The 20,213-nt window shown below is 41.1% G+C and overlaps 1 protein-coding gene across 2 annotated transcripts; it reads left to right on the top strand.

Annotated features, from left to right (window-relative positions):
- Positions 1-1,787: 1,787 nt before the first annotated feature.
- LOC109474915 (monocarboxylate transporter 7-like) lies at positions 1,788-19,804 on the top strand. Of its 2 annotated transcripts, none has more exons than XM_019775400.1 (7): positions 1,788-2,536; positions 6,163-6,248; positions 6,521-6,731; positions 8,134-8,570; positions 8,735-8,960; positions 13,375-13,518; positions 16,990-19,804. In XM_019775400.1, the coding sequence occupies exons 1-7, from the start codon at positions 2,365-2,367 to the stop codon at positions 17,211-17,213; spliced, it is 1,500 nt and encodes a 499-aa protein (XP_019630959.1). In that variant the 5' UTR covers positions 1,788-2,364; the 3' UTR covers positions 17,214-19,804. The 2 variants fall into 2 exon arrangements, with proteins under 2 accessions (XP_019630959.1, XP_019630960.1); XM_019775401.1 differs by lacking the exon at positions 1,788-2,536 and adding an exon at positions 3,962-4,182.
- The last annotated feature ends 409 nt before the right edge of the window (positions 19,805-20,213 follow it).

The raw sequence follows: 20,213 nt of genomic DNA, 5'->3' as shown, positions 1-20,213 counted from the left end.
TATGAACATAATTATAAGAGTGTAAATAAATGTCTAATTTCTATTCTTTTCGGCTTCATCTCGCTTGGTAGTGATTGTATGGATATATGCGGCTGTGAGATTACTTAGAGTAGGTTTATCAAAAGTTAAAAGGAATAAATTTAAGTTACAAATTTCTCTTTACTTGTCAAATAACTAAAGTGGGGAAATATACTTAATACATGGCTAAAAAATATGAGTCTATCTCTACTATACAAGGGGCAATCTATGGTGAAATGTATTTTATCTTCTATTCGGCCTAAACTGCAGAATTGACAGGTTCTTTGTTCTAGAGGAGTGCGGTTATGTCTTCCTGATTCGATTCGTAATTTGCGACAACTGATTCTTAGTTTTGTAATGGAGGACCTGTGACGTATGTTCGCTAAGTTGAGATATTTTTCTTCGTTATAGGAAAGCTTTAATGATAAGTCAGGGGACATCGGTTTTGCTACAGTTACGTCATCAAACCGACCTCCCACCGGGCAGTTGACGGGTTGACATTTTTGGTGGTATTTAAATCTGGACTTAGGACCGTCACCAAAAACTCGGACGCCCCGTCGATTAGGTTACGGCATGGGACCGGTGAATTTTTTTTTCCGAATTTTTAGTGGACTTTTGTGTAGCTACACATACATACCCTGATTACAGTGCAGTCAAACTCAGTATGTAGATGAATGACTAGAATGTTGACTTTGAAAAATCTGGTTTCCAAGCCCTAAAAACTGCATTTAAACAGTAAATGAGGTACAAACGGTATGCTTGCGATGAGAAGTTCGCTGTTTTATAGAGTCACTGCCAAACCACAAACATACATCACCATCGCGAATATTTCTAGCCTGGGTACCATCCGGATTTTCGCTACGCAACTCTCGAAAAAAATCACTTTTTCATTTTTTCGAGCGTTGCGTAGCGAAAATCCGGATGGTACCCAGGCTAGAATATTTCACGATTTAAAGTACTTCTTACTTGTGCTCAGTTCAGTGGCGGGCTCTTGGAGTGCGTGCTTGATCCTTCGGACCAAACCATCTGGTTTGCTATACTTTTAAATGTGTAGCGTGCCAGGAGACATAATATGGACTTTACCTTATAGTATATGGCACTGTTACCTCTGTCCATTGAACTCAGCTGCTTTGCAGCAAGGAGGAACCTCCTTGTTTGCAGATTATCCGTTAAAAGCCCCAGATATATTAGGACCCATTAGTAGTTAGTAGAGCACGCTTACCTTTGTTTTGAATTCCCGTGTGTGTTTTTGTGCATACGTGTCTCATAATTTCTGCAACATCAAACATGTTTTCTATTTAACTCTCATTAGATTCCATTACTGTAACAGAGTGTACATTCCGTGTTTTCCCGCCAAAAACTGCATACGTAAGCAACATCGTGTGCAAAAAGTGAAGCAATTAGTATTACTTCTTAATAGAGTTTAGTTGCTTTATCTGAGCAAATATGCACAGGAATTCTCTAGCAAAGCTCCTTATTAAAAGCAGAGCATGTATTAGTACGATGTAAATAGTAGACACAAACTTTTAGAGCCAGAGGGCTAATTTTACACCGTTCTTCCGACATCTTTTATATAGTAGTACAAAAACAGGCTTTCGATTTTATTTGTTGCCATCAAACAATATTGAAAGAAAGCCGTTTAAAAAGGAAAAGCCTAAGGGCACATTTTGTACTGCAGTCGGAGGCAACAGCTTGCTTCAAAACCTCTCGGCTAATATTTACCAGTCACACAGACCGGTCAGTAACCCGTGTGTGGCCGCATGTGACCCGGCTATACGTAATGTCCAGCTGACTGACCCTTCAAGCACCTTCAAGCGTGCAGGGAACAGCGGGGTCTACATCAGCTGACCTCTGTGGTCACTTTCTATGTCCTTCCATGTCCTTATGCCTGGCTATTGTGGGCTTGTTCCGTTGTTATGCAAATGTCAGACAAGACTAATGGAATGCAGGATAACGATTTGGACGATAGAATACTACGGGTAGCCACAGAGATTCCTGAAAAGCCGGAACTCATCAGCTGTTGTTTACTCCAAGAATCCTTCCGTGTCACCAGCGTGCTAGGGAGGTTCCTCGGCGGATTTTCTCGTCAGTGTTGACTGAAGGACTGAAGACAGAAATCCTACCGCAATTTTGACGACCGGACACAGCGCCCTGGAGATCAGACCTTGCCCCAGATGTCGGAAGACAGCCCTTGACCTACATTGGACTTCACCCAGATGTCTACGGAGATAACGCGTGTGCGTATCTCAGAAAAATGATAATCTGATTTCGGGCAAGGACGTGGCTAAACCCTGCCAAAATCTGCACTTGCAGGACTGGAAAATATGAAGAGAGGTCTGTCCGAGAATGGAGTGGAACGATAGGTTACGGCTGCTGCTGTGTGGGCCCCGGGGGAAGGCATGGCTGGTGTGTGTATGCACGCTGCTGACCTACACTTCAGTCATCGGCACCATGTTGAGTTTCGGGGCCTGGTTCCTCAAACTAGAGCGGGAGTTTGGCACCAACACCACGGTCATCGGTAAGGCTTCTAACACCGTAAATACTTTACACAACATAGACGAAGATTGTATCTTTCATGGCCATAGCAAGATCCCACACGACTGGCGTATTGCTGAATAAGCATAATTTGTTTACTATGACTTACTATTTCCTGTCTTTGGGTCATGTTTTATACAATCTTGATTGTATAAAATGATTGTGGAGCATGTTATGGCATCTATAGGAAATAGACAATACGTGTTTAGAGTAGCTACATTGTTTTCTTTCGTCGGGAATGGCAGTGTTTACCGAGTACCACACCCCACCACATATTGCACACTGATGACGGCCTCACAAATTTTCTCCATGGCGTTCTTTTTGACGGACCATTGTTTTTCTGAGAGAGATAAGCAATACGTGGGCCATTTTCACGCAATGCCCGGTTCGAGGGCACGCTCATCTAGTGGCGTTTTTTGTTTCAGCTAGGATGCAGTCTAATTGTAATCATGGCTAGACTGTCAACAAATCACTCGGCGCGGTCTTGTTTTCTGTGAAACTTCTGATGCGTAAACACCGTAATCCTCCCAGTAGATGCACGGCTTCGCCTTGTTTGTGTAGCCCTCTATGCTCTAAGTCGTGTTTTGTGTGTTTTCATTGACGCTTTCCCCCATCTTTTAAGATCTTCGTCCCAAAGACAGACCAGCAAGGGACACATATGTTGATCATTTACCCTATAGACCAATATTGGAACTAAATGACTCGAAGAACAAACAATAGGTAATCACAAAATACCTTATAAACGCTGATACAAATACAATTACCTTCAATTGGAATTTGAGCGGAACGTATTTGTGACAGTACATCGAATTTGCCCATGTCTCTTTTGCGTTTCACACACCTAAAACAACGGAAACGTAATGTTATCTTTGGCAAGAAGATAGCAAGGAGCTTTTTGAAGTTTTAGAAGTTATGTAATGTTCTCTACCTGGATCTAACCTTAATCGACGTCACTGTTAGGAATTAATGTTTTATGTCAGCTCAATGAAACGGTGTGGTGATTTTTTGCCTACCAAATATCTGCTTGGATGTGATGAAACGACCAGTATGTATTTTACAAAAACTATAGCAGCACGTGTACATCACGAGGGTTCCTGACGAGGTTGTATGTTTGTGTAATCTCCAAGCAGATCCTAGAGTGGCAAAAAAACAGTATCAAATTGGTCAGCTGACAACGAGCTCGAATTTGGAGCCGCACAGCGGAATAAACGTGCATTGCACTAATCAGCGTTCAATGATCCAGGACACCAAGGTTTAAATGGGGACACCGTCAACAAGCAGTCAGGGCTATTTTTCTAATGGTGCGCGCTTCCTTTCGGTTCGCCTAGACCTCGGATATCTTGTGAAGAGCTACATGGTCCTCCAATGCACAAACTAATTACAGAAGCTAAACACGTGTCACGTGCGCCGAAACCAGTTAGACCACTTCTTATTACCCACGGTATAATACTCTGTACCTGCAGAGCAGTAAAAGAGATTACAGTATTCCTAAGATGGTGGCTTGGCGTTCTTGGTTGATCGTCTGTATCGTTCCTGTCTTGTTCACGACGGTTACTGGAGTTATCACGAGTTACGGGGTTTTGTTTGAGCAGCTGGAAAGACATTTGAGTGGAGGAGCAGCCGTTACAGGTACATGTATGTTCTGAACGTGTTTGCACATGTGTGTGTATTTTTGCGTTGTCTGCAGTGTAGTCTACAGATATGTTCACAACACATCATATACGGTACATTAACTACATTTTAATCATGCTTGTATTGAAGTATACTATATATGTGGATAAACCTACCGTACCTGCACAATGAATGATATGCCGTACAGCAGTAAGAAAAAAACAATGGCCATTGTCCTTTGCATTGTCTCTTCCCGAGAAACCGGACAGTAGATCGATTTCTGACCAGGACATACTAATAGTAACACCGCGATGATGGTTTTCGTTGTTTACTAATGTAAAAAACGAAATTGAATGGATTGCTTCAAATATATGGCAGTTAAGACATGTAAACAACGTAGCCGTACTCAATAGTCACCACATGGCAATACCTGAAGGCCACATGAATGTTACAGGCTGCATGAGTGAATACGACTGGAACAGCGTACATGTATCTTCTCCATTTAACATCATGTCAAAGAAAAACTTGACTATCTGAGAGTGAGGACTAAATAACCCGATTAAGGAAACAGGGGTTACAGGGGCTTCTCGGTAACCACTTAGACAGTGTTACACATGTGTCAAGCCACCATTAGGTCAATGGCCTTTCCGATCAAGGACGTTGATAGTCTGCTATAGAGCCGCCATTGTCCGTAGCCGTTGTGTTTTTTTTTACGAATCGCATTCATAGCAATCGGTTTACTTCCATGCGGTTGGTCAGCGCCGGTCTTATTCCATGTTGTCTGTTAAAAGTCGGTGTCACACAGCACTCCACAGTCCACGCGGCAGTAAAAAATCTCTCCTGACGACTAGAGACTGTTTAGCCTGCAGCTGGGTGCTATTCTAGTTGTTTTGTGATAAACAGGAAGATGGCACCCAACCTTGACCCAAGACATTTTCAGCCGCAGCGGGGCCAATGATCTCTTGATTAAGTGTACTGCGCGATTTTTACAGGTCACCTCTCATCCAAGTCCAAGATAACAGGGTAGATTTTCAAATGAAAAATTCGTCCGAAATGCTGAAATTGTGAAATTCTGTGACCCTCCGGTGACCCTCTTTGAAATGTCACTTTGACAAATTATCTTGTTGTCCTTGACGCATAAATAGCGGAATAAAAAGAATGGAAGTGATACATTGAGACTCTCAAAAGTTCTCCTCTGCAACCCGAACAAACTACTATGTAACATTTCGGCCCCAAAACTTAACGTAGTATCGAGAACGAAATCGCCATGCCAATTATAATGTGCAATCTCTTTATACATGTAGCATATTTCTGGCTCATGGAGGTTCTGGCTACAGCACGTGATAAACGAAAAAGCCAAATCATGAAACCTGCCGAATAGCTTATGTATTTCAAAGACCTGGAGTAAGTTGAAGTTGACGTTTGTATACAAAGAGTACTGTGCTTATATGAGGTAATAAATTTCTAGTCTATAGTTGACAGCCGTTGAAATATTAATGATGTTTATCCATGCAATAGTTATATAGAAGTGACCTTGTTCTGTCAAAAAATACAATAATGATGGTCCTCTCGTTATCGTGCTATTAAATCTAATCCCATGCTAAGAATGGCGAAGGCAAAAAAAACTAACATTGTTGATTGTTGGAGTAGCGTAATTACATAATGATGATTATAAGTTGATAGACTCAAGGAATGACTATATGGGCCTACAGGAAGCGAGCTTTCAATAATTGTCTAACGTCGGCGTACTAGGGTTGGCGTTTGGCAGTAATTTGAACTATATATACACCTCAGATATGCAGGTGTTCAACATCTAGACTACAGTCTCGAGAAGGCCTCGGTCTTCGATGATACCGCTTTTTTTATGTGGCGGTGTGGTGGCGGGATGATGAGAGTTGACGTTACGTATTTAGAGTCTTTGAAATGGAATAATTTGTATGGAGAAAACCGACTAATTTGTATGGAGAAAACTGACTATCCCATGTCATGTCTGTACAGGATGGATCGGGTCTGTGACGTACGGACTGCTGTGCCTGGCTTCACCGCTCTCAACGCCTCTGTTCCTGCGTTTCGGCCACCGTAAGGTCCGTCTAGCAACATTTATTGTCGTGATGCTGATATACATGTAAATTCTCCAAACCAGACTCTATTTATTCTGTCCGGAACGGCTAGTGATTTGACCAATCGCCTGCTAGACTGGTGCGTCAGATTTCCATATTTGCTGATGCTAGAAAACATTTTAAAGTTAAGAATATAAAAACAGGTGACTGTGTATATCGTACTCATGTTTCAGACAAATTGTATATGATCGCTACCAAGTTCTAATTGATTTCGTCATGTTTATATTTTCCGCTAGGTGGCGCTTGGCGGCGTTGTCCTCTGCAGTGCGTCTCTTCTCACCACGTCTTTCGTGCCACACATCGCCTACATGTTCGTCACCTATAGCCTCCTGTACGGCCTGGGAGCCAACTTTGTTTTCAATGCCTCCATCAACCTGGTGGGGGCGCACTTTCAACACAGGCACCGCAGTCTGGCAACATGTCTGGCGTCAACCGGCTTCGCTTTTGGTAAGGACGACGCGAATTGGAGTGGCGAACCTGATAGTATAGTATGTAACCAGCTTGGAAAAATTCTAGCGACTCCTCAGCAATCTGTACTATTTCGCCAAAACACGCGTGCGTAGGGAGCACCTGTTTTATAGCTCCTCATATAGGCATACCCAACCAAGACGCCTGATGACTGCAACGTGTATATGTCACAGTAGAGATGCAAATCCAGTAGAGTTGGCATCTCTACTTGTAGAGTTGCCAACTCTACTAGTAGAGATGGGAATCCTAGTATTTAATACTACTGAGTTCCAATCTCTACTAGTAGAGTTGGGAACTCTACTAGTAGAGATTGGTAGTTGGGAACTCTACTAGTAGAGATTGGAATTCCAGTCTCTACTAGTTGAGATGGGAATTCTGGTGTTTTTACTCCAATATCTACTAGGAGTGTTCCAGATTCTCTTACCAGACATTGGAATTCTAATCTTTTATAGGACAAATGGGAATTCTTTGAGTTAGACCAGGATATTCTCCAATTCTAGCAAGGAACAATTTTTTTTAAATACTAGTAGACTGAACACCTAAAGTTTCAAATTTATCATATTATAAGGTAAGCCTACATTCACAATTACTATAAATTTAGTTAATTAAATTGCTTCATATTTCAGATATCAAATTGTGCTTCTATCAATACATTCATATCAATTCTGCTTTCTGCTGCTCATCATCTGCCATATCTTCTGTTCACTTTGACATCAACTTTGGAACTGGCTTGGTATGACTGATTACCTCTTATATACCCAGTCACTAACTAACTGGAAAAACGGTTTAGCACATTGAGTCTCTATCTCATAATGGCCTGATGCAAATGTCTCTGTTTTACATTTCAGTGGCAAAAAAATTGAGTGATGTTGGGTAATGATTGAGGTGTGAAAATATTCAGTCTATTTTCCAAAACATTTTTAGGTGACTGTGCCCTGTTAGAAATAGGTAAGTAATATGACTGTGCCCTGCTAGAATCGTATAAATACGCCAGAATTCCCATCACAACTAGTAGAGCCTGGAATTCCAATCTCTACTAGTAGAGTTCCCAACTCTACTAGTAGAGATTGGAACTCAGTAGTATAAATACTAGGATTCCCATCTCTACTAGTAGAGTTGGCAACTCTACTAGTAGAGATGCCAATTGGCATCTCTACTAGTAGAGTTGGCAACTCTACTAGTAGAGATGCCAACTCTACTGGATTTGCATCTCTACTGTGACATATACTTGTCTTACAAACCAACACCACTTCTTTTGGAGCCTGAGTAGAAATGAGATACCTATACTATACCAGAAGTTCCACTGCAGTACCTATGGAAGTCGTTAATGATACTACTAAGCTTGTACAACATCGAATAATCTCTTTTTCTTCTTTAAAAGGTACACTTGTGATGAACCCTTTGACGGAAGCCATTCTTTCGTCAGTTGGCCTCAGGAACACCTACCGAATCCTTGCTGCCATGATACTGGTGAAGGGTGTTCTTTGTTGCTGTGCCTTTGTAGCGCCACCAGACGAAAATTCCAATACTGCAAGTGACGATTCCCACGACCATCCCCATGAACACAGTGCATTAGCGAAGCCTGGCGACATGGAAGATGTTGCAGCTACAGAAAAGTTGATGGAACAGATAGACACACCAGAAGACGAAAATTCGCCTGTGACAAATTCTACCTCAGCAAAGGAAGGAACAGAAAACAGGAAAAATCTTTTCCAAAGCGTCTTCAGGAAACAAGTGTGGACCAACCCTGGCTTTCTTTTCTGGATTCTTGCAAACGTGGTGCTCTGCTTGTCGCTGCTTTTCCCTTTCTTTCATTTGGTAAGTATAAACATCCTAACACCATAATATTATAACACAAAATTACTCAGAGAGAAAAGGACTACAAACACAAAATAGACAAAATAGAGTCTGTCACAAAAACGAAGCACACAATTACACATTAAGCTAAGACCTACAGCGTTTACATGTCTTTCTTACTGTAGGTCAAGTACATGACAACTCTCGGCATTCCTGAGAAGCGCGGTGTGATCGTGGCGTCCGTGGCGGGGTTCGCGGAGTTGGCCGGGCGGCTGCTGTGCGGAGTGCTGGGGGACATCCTTCCGTTCCCGAAGGCCTACCTGTTCCCCGCCGCTGCCCTGGTCATGGCCGTGGACACCTTCAGCTGCCTCCTCATCACAACCTTCACCGGCATGATCATATACGCTTTCGGTAAGCCGAATTTTCCTTTTATTAAGTCAGTCTTTTTGATAAGAATGATGATGATAAAAATAGTTCTCGTTAAGAGGAATATAAGGTTAGTTTTCTTTTTGTCTGCACACATATAAATACTTGATGAAGTTTGGTGGCTTCTTCAAAAAGCACAATCGTGATCGCAGAAGAGAGAATTTGAAACGAGATATCGATGTATTTCGTCTTCCACCGTATTTGATGTACAACATTCACTCGTTGTGTTGAAATTTATGCACTTTTTCTTCCTACAGAAACTTTCTGCTGTATCTGTACTTATCAAATGTGTCTGATGATTCTTCTTTGCAAGTGTTTCTAGATTCACCTCTCCTTCTTCTCTCTCCAATTTTCATGTTAGAAGCCTGGAAGCCTACTGTAAGTTTACTATCACTTTCTTGTCTTTCATTTTTCCTACTAATTTGTTTTTGATTACAATAAACCATTGCATGCCACGTATACATGTACCTATATCACTTTTCTGAATTTTTTTAGAAAACATTTCATCACTATGCAGATCACATATACACCATGTGAATTTTAACCTACCCTCATTTTTTTATTAAACGACAATCAAATGTTTACGTACAGGGTATCACGTCGATAGCTGCAACTACGTGATGCCATAATCGTCTTGTAGTTATTTAGTTGAACCATATCATTGCCTAATTGCAGTCACTGGACAACGATGTCTCTCAAGATTATACTGATAATAGTTCTGCCCACGCCATAGGTACATTTCGTACAACTAGAACACTTTCATGGATTGGACATTTGCAGTTTGCGATTTTCATGTTGGCAAATTCATACAGTAAGCCTTGAAACTTTCGTAGCGGTTTTATTTCTATTGTCTAGGTGTTCGCGGTGCCCCCTCTACCACGAAGTCATGACACCATGACTATGTGTTTTTGTGATGCTTTGTTGTGTCGACCACGAGCTTAAAACACCGCGAAAACCTCAGTCCTCTCCACTTCTACCACACTATCAAATCCCCATGAAAATAAATGGACTTACAGTGTTGTATCTCTCAGTATTGATGGCTTGTGAAGGCTGTGTTATCTAGGTAAGTAGGGCAAGGGGCAAACCTAAAAGAACATCAAAATACTAGCATAAAAGAACGTAATTTGTACAGATTCTTGATTTATTTTGTGATCATTCTAGATTTATAATGTTAGATCTCAGCTAAATCTTATCCTCTTTCAATACTGATCCGTGTTGTATCTCAACATAAAGTTATAATTTATGGCTTTATATAATTGCCACGGGTGAGTCCTTCGGGACATTTTTGCTCATAGACAGCAATCAAAAGCGCAAGGAGGTCATGTAGAACATATTCGTGCCCTATTTTACATTCCATCCATTGTTATTCCTTACCATAAAGCTCGTGGGCACGTTAGACGCTTTTGTAGGGAAAAGATTAGACCATACCAAATTAGTGCCGATTCATGCATGACAGAATTAGACATGAATTAAGCTTCATATAGTAACTCTGCCATTTGCTGGAGATAGACGTCACAAGCATTCTCATACTTGTACGCGAACAGATGAATAGATTACTCAATGCACTATGCTTTGGTAGTATCAACACAAGACTTGCACTGCCCCCTCCTGTTTTGATATTTTGTAACCCCCCTTCCATCATTGTACCGTGATTGACTAACTTGACGTGCCAGTAACCTACATCTTAGAGACATGCGCTGTTCGTTATAGCTGGAGGCGTCTGTCCTGGTGGTAAGATAGATGAGTACTCCATTAGATCTATCTCTCTTTTGCTGCCAGAGCCATTATGTTGCCAATTCTTCTCCTGCATGGACAGTGCTAATGCCTGGAGAACAAAGGAGATGGAATGCCTTCAGGGGAAATAAAACCTAGGGCGAATTTCAAACTAATTTGATATATGACAATGATATAAAGGGGAGAGGATTGAAGTATTTTAATGAGAAAGAAAACTTCAAAGAGAAAAATGAAAAATGATGGTGGTATGGAATAAATAATGAAAACGACCAATAAGGACAAGTATAAACTTATGAACAAGGTGGTGTTGTGCCACACCCGTTATCATTCATATAAAACACAAAGTAAAATGTGTGTTGCGATGATGTATTCCCCACATTGTACGCCCCGAAACTACCCTGAAAGAACGGTAGAACAATAGAGGTTGTGCTATTTGGGGTTAAATAGTAGGGCAGTAGGGCATTCCTTGTCGGTATTGTCGGTTGATCTAGTCTGATGGCAACAGACAAAAAAGGCAAGAAGCTTGCTAATCCCAGAGAAGACGTTGGAAAGTGTTGTTCTAATGATACGTATCTTGTATTTTCCTCCTGTCAATCTGGTTTGCCAGATGTGTTTCCTCCCAGAATAGAAGACAATAGAACTTCGTGACCAGAATCTACTTGAAGATCGTCACAACCTTGCAGATTTTGACCGTGTCGTCCCCTCTTCAGTTATCTCTCTCCCATCGCTTTTGTTCGCTCACTCGTTCCTATTTGTTGTAATGAGTTACTTTGGACACGGCATATTGTCCTCTCCACATCAACAAAGGAAAAGTGGCTGGTTGTCGGTTGAGTCCGCACACGGGTTGTCCCCATAACACACATGCTGCGTTGTCAACGACAACAGGAGAAATACCTCCAGACGTAGACGCGTGACAGATACATGTTTCTGTCGTCTTGAACCACTGAGCACATGTTTTAACTGGCGCTCTGCCGATTTTTCTAGGATAAAGGAGATATGTGCCTCGTGATGCAGCACTGCTTCAGACTTTGTTGGAGTTGTCAGTAAATATAACATTACGTAGACATGTTGTTAGAAGTCCACGCATCTTCAAATTATGCTAATCATAGAATTTCTGAAATGTAGCAAGTCAGGGCTGGCACAGACGTTGGAAGGAATTCTTGGTATCGTCGAATCTACCAACCGAAAAATGATACTGGTATTTCCAGTATCAATAGCTCAATGAACTACTAGTAACTAATGAAAGAAGAGTGGATTAAAGAGAGAGTTGTCAGGGTTCATGAGCAATACTACAACAATAGCACTTGAAAAGAATACTGTTATGCTCGAATCTACGGATAGCAATACAAAACCATCCAAAATCATGACATCCCCGTTACTATATCAAAACGCAGTACATTTACTAATAGGTAATTGGGGAGGGGGGCATTTCTAACATTCAAACAGGGCACCTTTATCATTATTCTGTGAGACATGCAGAGACTCAGTTCAATTCCGGATGAGTAGACTTGAGTGATAGGTATGTTAGATGACCTTTTCTCTTTTGCCAAGCTGGATCGGCTCTTTGCTCCATAAACATAAGAGCTGTGCCTCCTTTATCAATAAAATATACGAGATATGATGAAGTCGTATTCATACACCATACATACATAATGTAAGTAAAACCGTCGTATTTATTGTGTCTTTGCTCAGCGTGCTAATGAAATGGAGGTGGAATATTATTTTTTTTATTTTTTTTTTTATTGAATGAAACAATACAAGACAAGGACGAAGTGGGGCTGTACTCAAGTTATACAACTTATTTTACAGCCCCACTTAACATTTAACATAAATACAATGGTCATACAAGTAGTGCGCTGAGAAACTAGACCCCATGCATACAGTAATATATCTAAAGAGAAGTGTTATATGATCAAACAAAACAGAGTATACTATGTAACAAAAAAACGTTTAGTGCCGCTTATAAAATCTTGAGTAAGTAACATAATTTTTTCATTGTACTCAGAAGGCATCGCAAACGATCCCCTGAGTACAAGATGGAGCCTGGCACTTTCTGAAAGGGCATCTAAATCAATCAAATGACCGATTAAATCAGAGAGATTGTTAAGAAAATCAGCTCTTAACTGAGTAAACAAAGGGCGGTGTAATATAAAATGAGAAATGGATTCGCAGGGATACCCACAAATACATGAAGGGCTAAGAATCAAAGCACGATTAAAAGACTATAGTTAAGATTGCAGGTACCGATGCGTAACCGGGTAAGAAGGGCGCAGGTGTACCTTTGGCCACAAGAGTACCACGGGGGACGAAAGGGGCGTACTAATTTAGTGAGATGGTTTTTAAAAGGTACATAACGTAAGTAGCGAATATTAGTGGAATATTAGTCTCTACAGACCAACTACGCTGGCTTTATACAGGAGAATATTTGCCAGGGGAGGTTCGGCTGCCTTGAGGTTTGACTGGCCACGCAGGGAGGGAAAGAATCAACCTTTCCGCGGCCAGACTCCCTTGGCCAATTTTACTCTTTTTTTTGCCGAATTCTACGATCCGTATTCCCTTAGAAAGGCCTGGTGGAGGCTTGTGGAATATTTATCATTTGCCCAACTTATTTAGGGCCAACACATTGATCTCGTTAATGGTGTAATTTGTTTTATTTCCGTTTCAGTGATTGGCCTGTGCACGGCCATAATAACCTGCCTGGTGTACGTGGTGAACTCGGAGCTGTTCGGGCTGGAGAACGTGGACTCCACCTGGCCCTTCTCCATCGGCTCTCAGGGACTGGGCGGAGTCGTCGGCCCGACCATCGCAGGTAAGGTCCCGGATGTAGTGTTGGTGGTAGTGTAGGAGCGCGTCGGAATTAAGTATTGCGCCTGCGCGAAACCCTGGATGTTTCACAGTTTTCGTTGGATGTTTGGTCACCGTTGCATCAGAATTTTGCCTGCTGCAGACAAATCTTTTCCGACATAACCTAGCTACAGATTACAGACGGTATGCTAACCTTATATATGGGAATACGACCTTATTTGAGACGTTCTGCCGAAGTGCTATGCACAGTACATTACGGGTTTCGCGCAGGTGCAATACGTTCTGCCGAAATGCTGGTGATAGTTGGGATATGACCCCGGATGTGACATTGTGGCAGCGGACAACTGAAAACTACTTCCAATAGATAGTGATTTCACAATAATTTGACTTCAAATTGTTTGATCAACTTAACACCACTTCTTCAACAGTCACGACTTCATGATCATTTTGGGTCCATGTTTGTAACGTGCGTCAAATTGATTATAGTAGATACAGAAATATTACCATCATGCACGTTTTAAAACGTGTGGTAACGAACGTTACACGTTTCTTCCATCTAGGTCCACCTAATTAGAAGCTGTTAAGTGACGATAACGAGCTTGTTAGCGCCTGCACAGCTCCTGTTTGTGCATCTTATCTCAATTATAAATCTCTAACTCTTCTGTGATTTCGCAGCTATCCTTTTGTTCATAATTGGGCACCTAAAGCCAAAACATCAAACAAATTTGAAATGCAATGGATCGAATGGAATTCGGCAACTTGCTATTATTTCGTATTCCCTGTAATTGGGTACGCAATTCCTTTTCTTATTACAGATAGAAGTCCCCCATCATATTGCAAAAAAGGGATCAATCCATTTCAACGTCTCGCAAGCTCAATTTTTTTCAGTCTTGTGCATTTTCTTATACTCCAAATTCGTTGCCGAAAGTTTCTTTCCAGCTCAGCTCCAGTTCATGAACGGAAAAAAGAAGTACTCAGTAGTCCTAAATGCAAAACCACATCATGTCAAACTCACAATCCCTTTCAAAAGTGGACGATCATGTAACGAACCAACCACCCCGCCTCCTGTACACTTGTTGACATTTACTCGTCATATCACTTCAAATATTCCGTCTTTCATTTACTCTGGCGATTTTGTTGGCTTATCTACGTGTCAATCACAAGTCACAACACAATAGCAAAGGTAGTTTGATAAGTCAGTGGCGACCTTTTGCAGAGGGAACAATCCCTTCTGTATCATATCAACAGACCTTTCGTATTGAACAGTAGCAGATGCGGTCAGTTGAACGCTGTAAACGTTGTCTAGCGTTGGGATTTTGGGGAATTATTGTATTGCATAGAAGTCCAAACTCTTTTGATACTCTGATCTGGAATTATCCTATGCGAGACAACTATATGCTACTAAAGTAATGCAACGGGACAGACCTTGTGCGTCAGTTCAGCAGTCATTATGTGTGTGTGTGTATGTGTCTGTGTGTTTGTTTTTGATTCACCCACAATTTTTGTTGCTGCACGTATTCCCAAGAGGGCTAATTGACAGGTATACATCCTGATGACCGACCTGGGGGGACACAAGATAAACTGGCGTTTAATTGGGAATGCTGCCCAACAGGCGAGCGATGTGTGATGATAAGGATGGGGATACGTTTTCACAGTATTTCACCTCCTCAAAGAATTCATTCTTTATCGTGGTGAGGATCATAAGAAAACGACACCGTGTGTAGAAGCATGTTTTCTGTGAAGAAAATGGTCGGGTTAGACTTCACCGCAGCACCGCAACATGGCGTCGATAGTCTCGCCTTCTAAGTAATGTTGAAAGCAGTCTTAAATTTTTTGTTACCGACTGCATCTCTCGATATCAAGTACAGATTAAACGATTTGATTAAGTCTATGTGAGTTTTGATTAAGTCTATATGATCTACCAGATCAGACAAAAGTACTAAAGGTACAAAAGAAAGGCGATCCCAGCAACGTCATAGACTCCACTGAGATCACGACCACACAAACACAAACATACCACTACACAATACTGTTACTGTCAACGATTTCGCCTCACTTTTGTTCCTGGTATTTTTGCATTACATAGCTTAGCTGGACCTCAAATAGAAGAGAACAGAACAGAAAGAATTCTCTCCCATTGTATATTTCATCCATGTCTGAGAGCTGTAAGAATGGAAGGAACACAAAACCCCTTTAGAAAACGCGTGCCCGGTAAATGTACCAGACGGAAAGGTATTAGTGAGGCTTCCCTTTTTCTATGAATCCCCTAGAAGAAAGCTCCTGATCCGACAAATCCGAGTATTTATACGGCGATCTTTTATAGGATTAGTTCCCTTTCAGTGGCCCTAAGCTGTTGTAAGCTGTTCGTTCATGCCTCACGGTCAACAAGACAGTAGACGGAGTTCTCACTGTACTTAAGCTTATGTAATGGTGTGGCGTTGGCCTCTGAGATGGATATGGGTTAGACCAGTTCCTCAGGAACTAGATATAGACCAGCGATATCGTGCAAAATACTGTTTAGCCAATACGTTATACCGGTGTTGAATTTTAAACTTAATTATGTCTATGATGGCGTGTCAGTTTTTATTGTGCTGTAGCTAGTGAAAAGATTACCTCAGTTCTGTGCAGTGAAGTTCTGACTGCGTTGATTATCTCACCATTTGATTCTACTAGAAATGACTAGGATGACAGCAATATAACAATTGAACCGGTTTCAATTTTTTGCACCAAGACCTGAGAACGTCATAGTAATTTGAGCAACATGTCACTCATAAGTTGATTAATCACCACGTAGCGATGGTGTCTCGTAGTTGACGATGTACAGAGCTAAGCCATTAATCTTCTGCTAAATTAGAGTCTCCTTGAACGCCATCTTAAGCCTCCTCACCTTTTCTAACCACCTGTGACCTGTCGCTTAAGGGGAGATCACATTATTGCCAGGTAAAGCTGTGTCTAGATTCTAATCTTATCTCGTTTCTGACTGGATTGTAGTGTGTTCGCTGAAGAGGGCGTGACTGATGGTATCTGTGATTTCGTCAGTGTCCCTGGGTGGAGTGAAAACACGCACAATGGCCACAACAGTCACAAACAGGGCGTTCTTCTAAACACTCCATCTCGAACTAAGAACACACCTAGTACTGATTAGGGAGGTGTTGGCCTGTAGGAAAGACGCTTGGATTTTTATCGGACAGTGTACTGTTTTGATGACGCACTTTGGGTCAGTCTACTGCTACAGTTGTACTCTGAGAAATCCAAAAGTTCAGCGGGGTAGGATCGGAAGGGAAAAATAAACAAAATGAAGTTAGATGGAGCACAGATAATCTTTAAATGAAAGTTGGAGCAAGCACGTTGATATAACGTCCTTGGCTGAATGCAGTTATAATTGTCACTTTTCTCGCTGAAGTAGAATACACATTGATTGAATTTAGAATTTATCTTACCAACATTCAATGTATTCTCTCTATCCACACAACAGGTGCAATATACGACCGTACAGGCACATACAGCACGCTATTTTACGTGGGAGGCGGGCTACTCTCCCTGTCGTCTGCTATGCTGCTGGCCGCCATCTTGCTCAGGAACGCCAGGCCATTGACGGAAGTGACGTCACCCGATTCGGGGCACCTGACGCAAAACATCGTCTTAGGAAATGACCGTTGCCCCACGTTTCAAATAACGGAGAAGGTCACTACAGTGTAGCGATGATATAGGAGGTGATGTATGGTTGGGACGAGAAAGGGTTAGTATCTATCAGTCCTGTTCGATCCGGAAAAAAGTTCATCGACCCGAATAGGGTAGATGACTGTTCAGGAGACCTAGCTTACATCCTATAAAGCGTTTTCACGCCAAATAAAATCTTTTAAGTAACTAACAGAAGAAAATACCAGAAGAAAGTATAAAAACCAGTAGAATTGTAAAAACACCGTTCACGCTTGAAATACGGCTTGAAATGCAAATCAGGGACACCAATATGGCGGTCAGCGCATGCCCACTTTGATATTGAAATGAAGTGAAAGCACTCTTTCGCTCCCGAGAATTTTAAAAGCAAGGAGGCAGGCTAAGACATCATAATTACCCTATTTTGGTCAATTTATATAGCTTTTCCACTGGAAGGTCTGGTAGAGATTACAGGATGAGGTGGTGGGCTGTCGGTGCCTTATCTTACAAACTCAGGGGTATAGTTGCAATCCATTGATTAGTTCTCCCCGCCGAATCATGAATTTGAAGTAGAAAAATAAACTGATCATGACTTCAGGCAATGGATAAGACTATCTAGAGAGATCCTTGCCGTCTAAAAAAGAAGTTGATTAGTGAGACCGAAACGTTTTGTCCTGTCAAAACGTAGTGCTATTCGTCAAGAAATACGAGTACTGACGACGACGACGACGAATCAAACAAAACCAAGTTATGTGTGTGTTGAACTTCTTGAATCTCAGGAATAATGTGTCACCTACAGGGATGTGTTGTCATGTCCAGCATATACGCACAAAAACAGTGTTTTGCGCTTTAAGTTGCATGTAATGACCCCAGTTGCAATGTCATAATCTTGCTAATAGCGGAGATTATCAAATTACTGTGTCCATCAGTACACAAATGCTAAGCTACTTAGTTACCATAAAAAGAATTTTATTCCCAGATATTATTAATGACATGATTAATGTTACTAGTACATTATAGTGACTAACGTTATATCGTCTATCTAGTAATGTAGGTGAAATGCAATATATGTATGATCGTGTACACACGAAAGTGTAACTCTATGTGCAAATTATGGACATCATTATTTCTTAAGGTTATGACATCATATTGGTGCTGTTAATCCATATCATTCAGGTTGTAGCCTTCAGACATGGAAAGTTAAGTACTTATTGGAGGAGGTCATTAATAATAGTATTACTAATTGTTGCTCAATGTTTACTAGTATTCCGAAACACGGTACGAAGCTGTAGCTTTCATGCGATTGTTTTGGGAAGAAGCAAAACTCTATTGAATCGATGTACCTTCTAAAAAGAAGTCGAATATATGGTGCTATGTGAACAGTTCGAGCTACTCATAATAAAGACTATAGGTCATCACTTCACAGAAATGAGCTGAATGGTTAGTGTCAGAATTGCAGAGCAGGTGTCATGGCGGTCTGCCCCGAGGCACGCCGGGAACGGTGATACCAGATACCGTGCCTGCACAAGAGTTGTACTTATCAGGACGCCGAAAAATGCAATTAAGTGGAAAGTTATGCCAATTTTCCATCGTATTTAGGCCTTTAATAATAGTTATGATACATACGGCCTTCCCTTTACAATCTGGGTCAAGCAATGTGCGATTGTTGTCTTGGGGCCTGAAGGAGGATTTGTGCACGTGCGATAGGTATAATCATTATCCTTGAGGACTGCAATTTTCTGTGCATAAACGACGAAGCAGCAAACCGAGCATTCTCTTTCGTAATTTAAAAAAAAACTGAAAAGATAACATCACAATTTTGAGGAATCATACTCTCCCCATGCCCAACTTTTCGATAATAGGTGACATGTAGATTATATACTATCAAATCGCGTCTGACTGATGGATTGCGTTTTACTCTGAGACTATACGGGTTAGTAAATTGTATTGTAGAAAACATTAAAATCATATGAAATGTGTCGCCCTGACCACTAAATTGGACGATAATTTGAGTAAATGACACCTTTCTCTATGAGGGTCTACACCTAATTCCCTCACCACTGGTACGAAAACTGTGATATTTGCAAAGTCCCAGTGGAGCCATAAGACGATTTGTGTGTGAAGAGTTCACACGTTGCATTTAGGACCTTCCTTTGTGATCAGGACGGCGTCAACTTTAGTAGGTTTCAGTTGTTATAAGGCTTTGTGTGGTAAGGTGATAATAATGCTCGAGGTGCCGTAAGACTTCAGGTGTATTGAAAATCCAGGTGCAGTAATGTTTCAGGTGCTTAAACACCTAAGGTGGGGTAAGACTTCAGATGCAAGAAAAAGTCAGATGCAGAAATAACGCTTCAGGTGCACAGATGTTTAAGATGTGTCAAGAGGCTACATGAACATGCATACAGTACGGGGAAGCAAATCATATCGTGAGATTTTTTGACTTGGCTTTAGACTGGTCTTTCTTTTTACGTAAAATATTTACAGACGAATTCAGAACCAATAGCCCGCTCTAGATATTATCTGTATATATTCAGTATCCCTTTCTCTCGTATCTAGGTATACCTTTTCCTCGATACTATCACTGTTAACTGTTTCGGTTGGGATGAGAAAAAATGGCATAATAATAGAGTATGACTTCCGGGTCAACCTACTGTTGTTTTGGTTAGATTAGACAAACAAATGGAAGAGATAAGAATAGAGGAAAACATACAGTAGGGGATAGTCAAAACAAATACAGAAGAAGAGATGAATAGCGAAAGTTTATACCTGTTGAGTCTGTGACGTAATGGGTGTTGATGATAGGTTATGTTTTGAATGTTTGACAAACCTTATTCAGATCAAACGTTTGCAGCTAGTTGCGAGCTATGTTGGAATGTCACTAAACACCTTCCACGTGTCGAATGGACCCACTGATCAGATCAATTTTTAGTTTATGTTTATTAGGTATTATTTGTCGTGGGTCTCTTTATTTTCTGTTTCAATATTTCCGTCATCGTTCATCGATTTTCAAGTCGTATTCATCATTCAAGTTGCTTTCTTATC

The sequence above is a fragment of the Branchiostoma belcheri genome, unplaced genomic scaffold (genome assembly GCF_001625305.1).
Source record: "Branchiostoma belcheri isolate BF01 breed outbred unplaced genomic scaffold, Haploidv18h27 scaffold32, whole genome shotgun sequence".
NCBI classification, from domain to species: Eukaryota; Metazoa; Chordata; class Leptocardii; order Amphioxiformes; family Branchiostomatidae; genus Branchiostoma; species Branchiostoma belcheri.
This window is presented reverse-complemented; position numbering and strand designations above follow the sequence as displayed.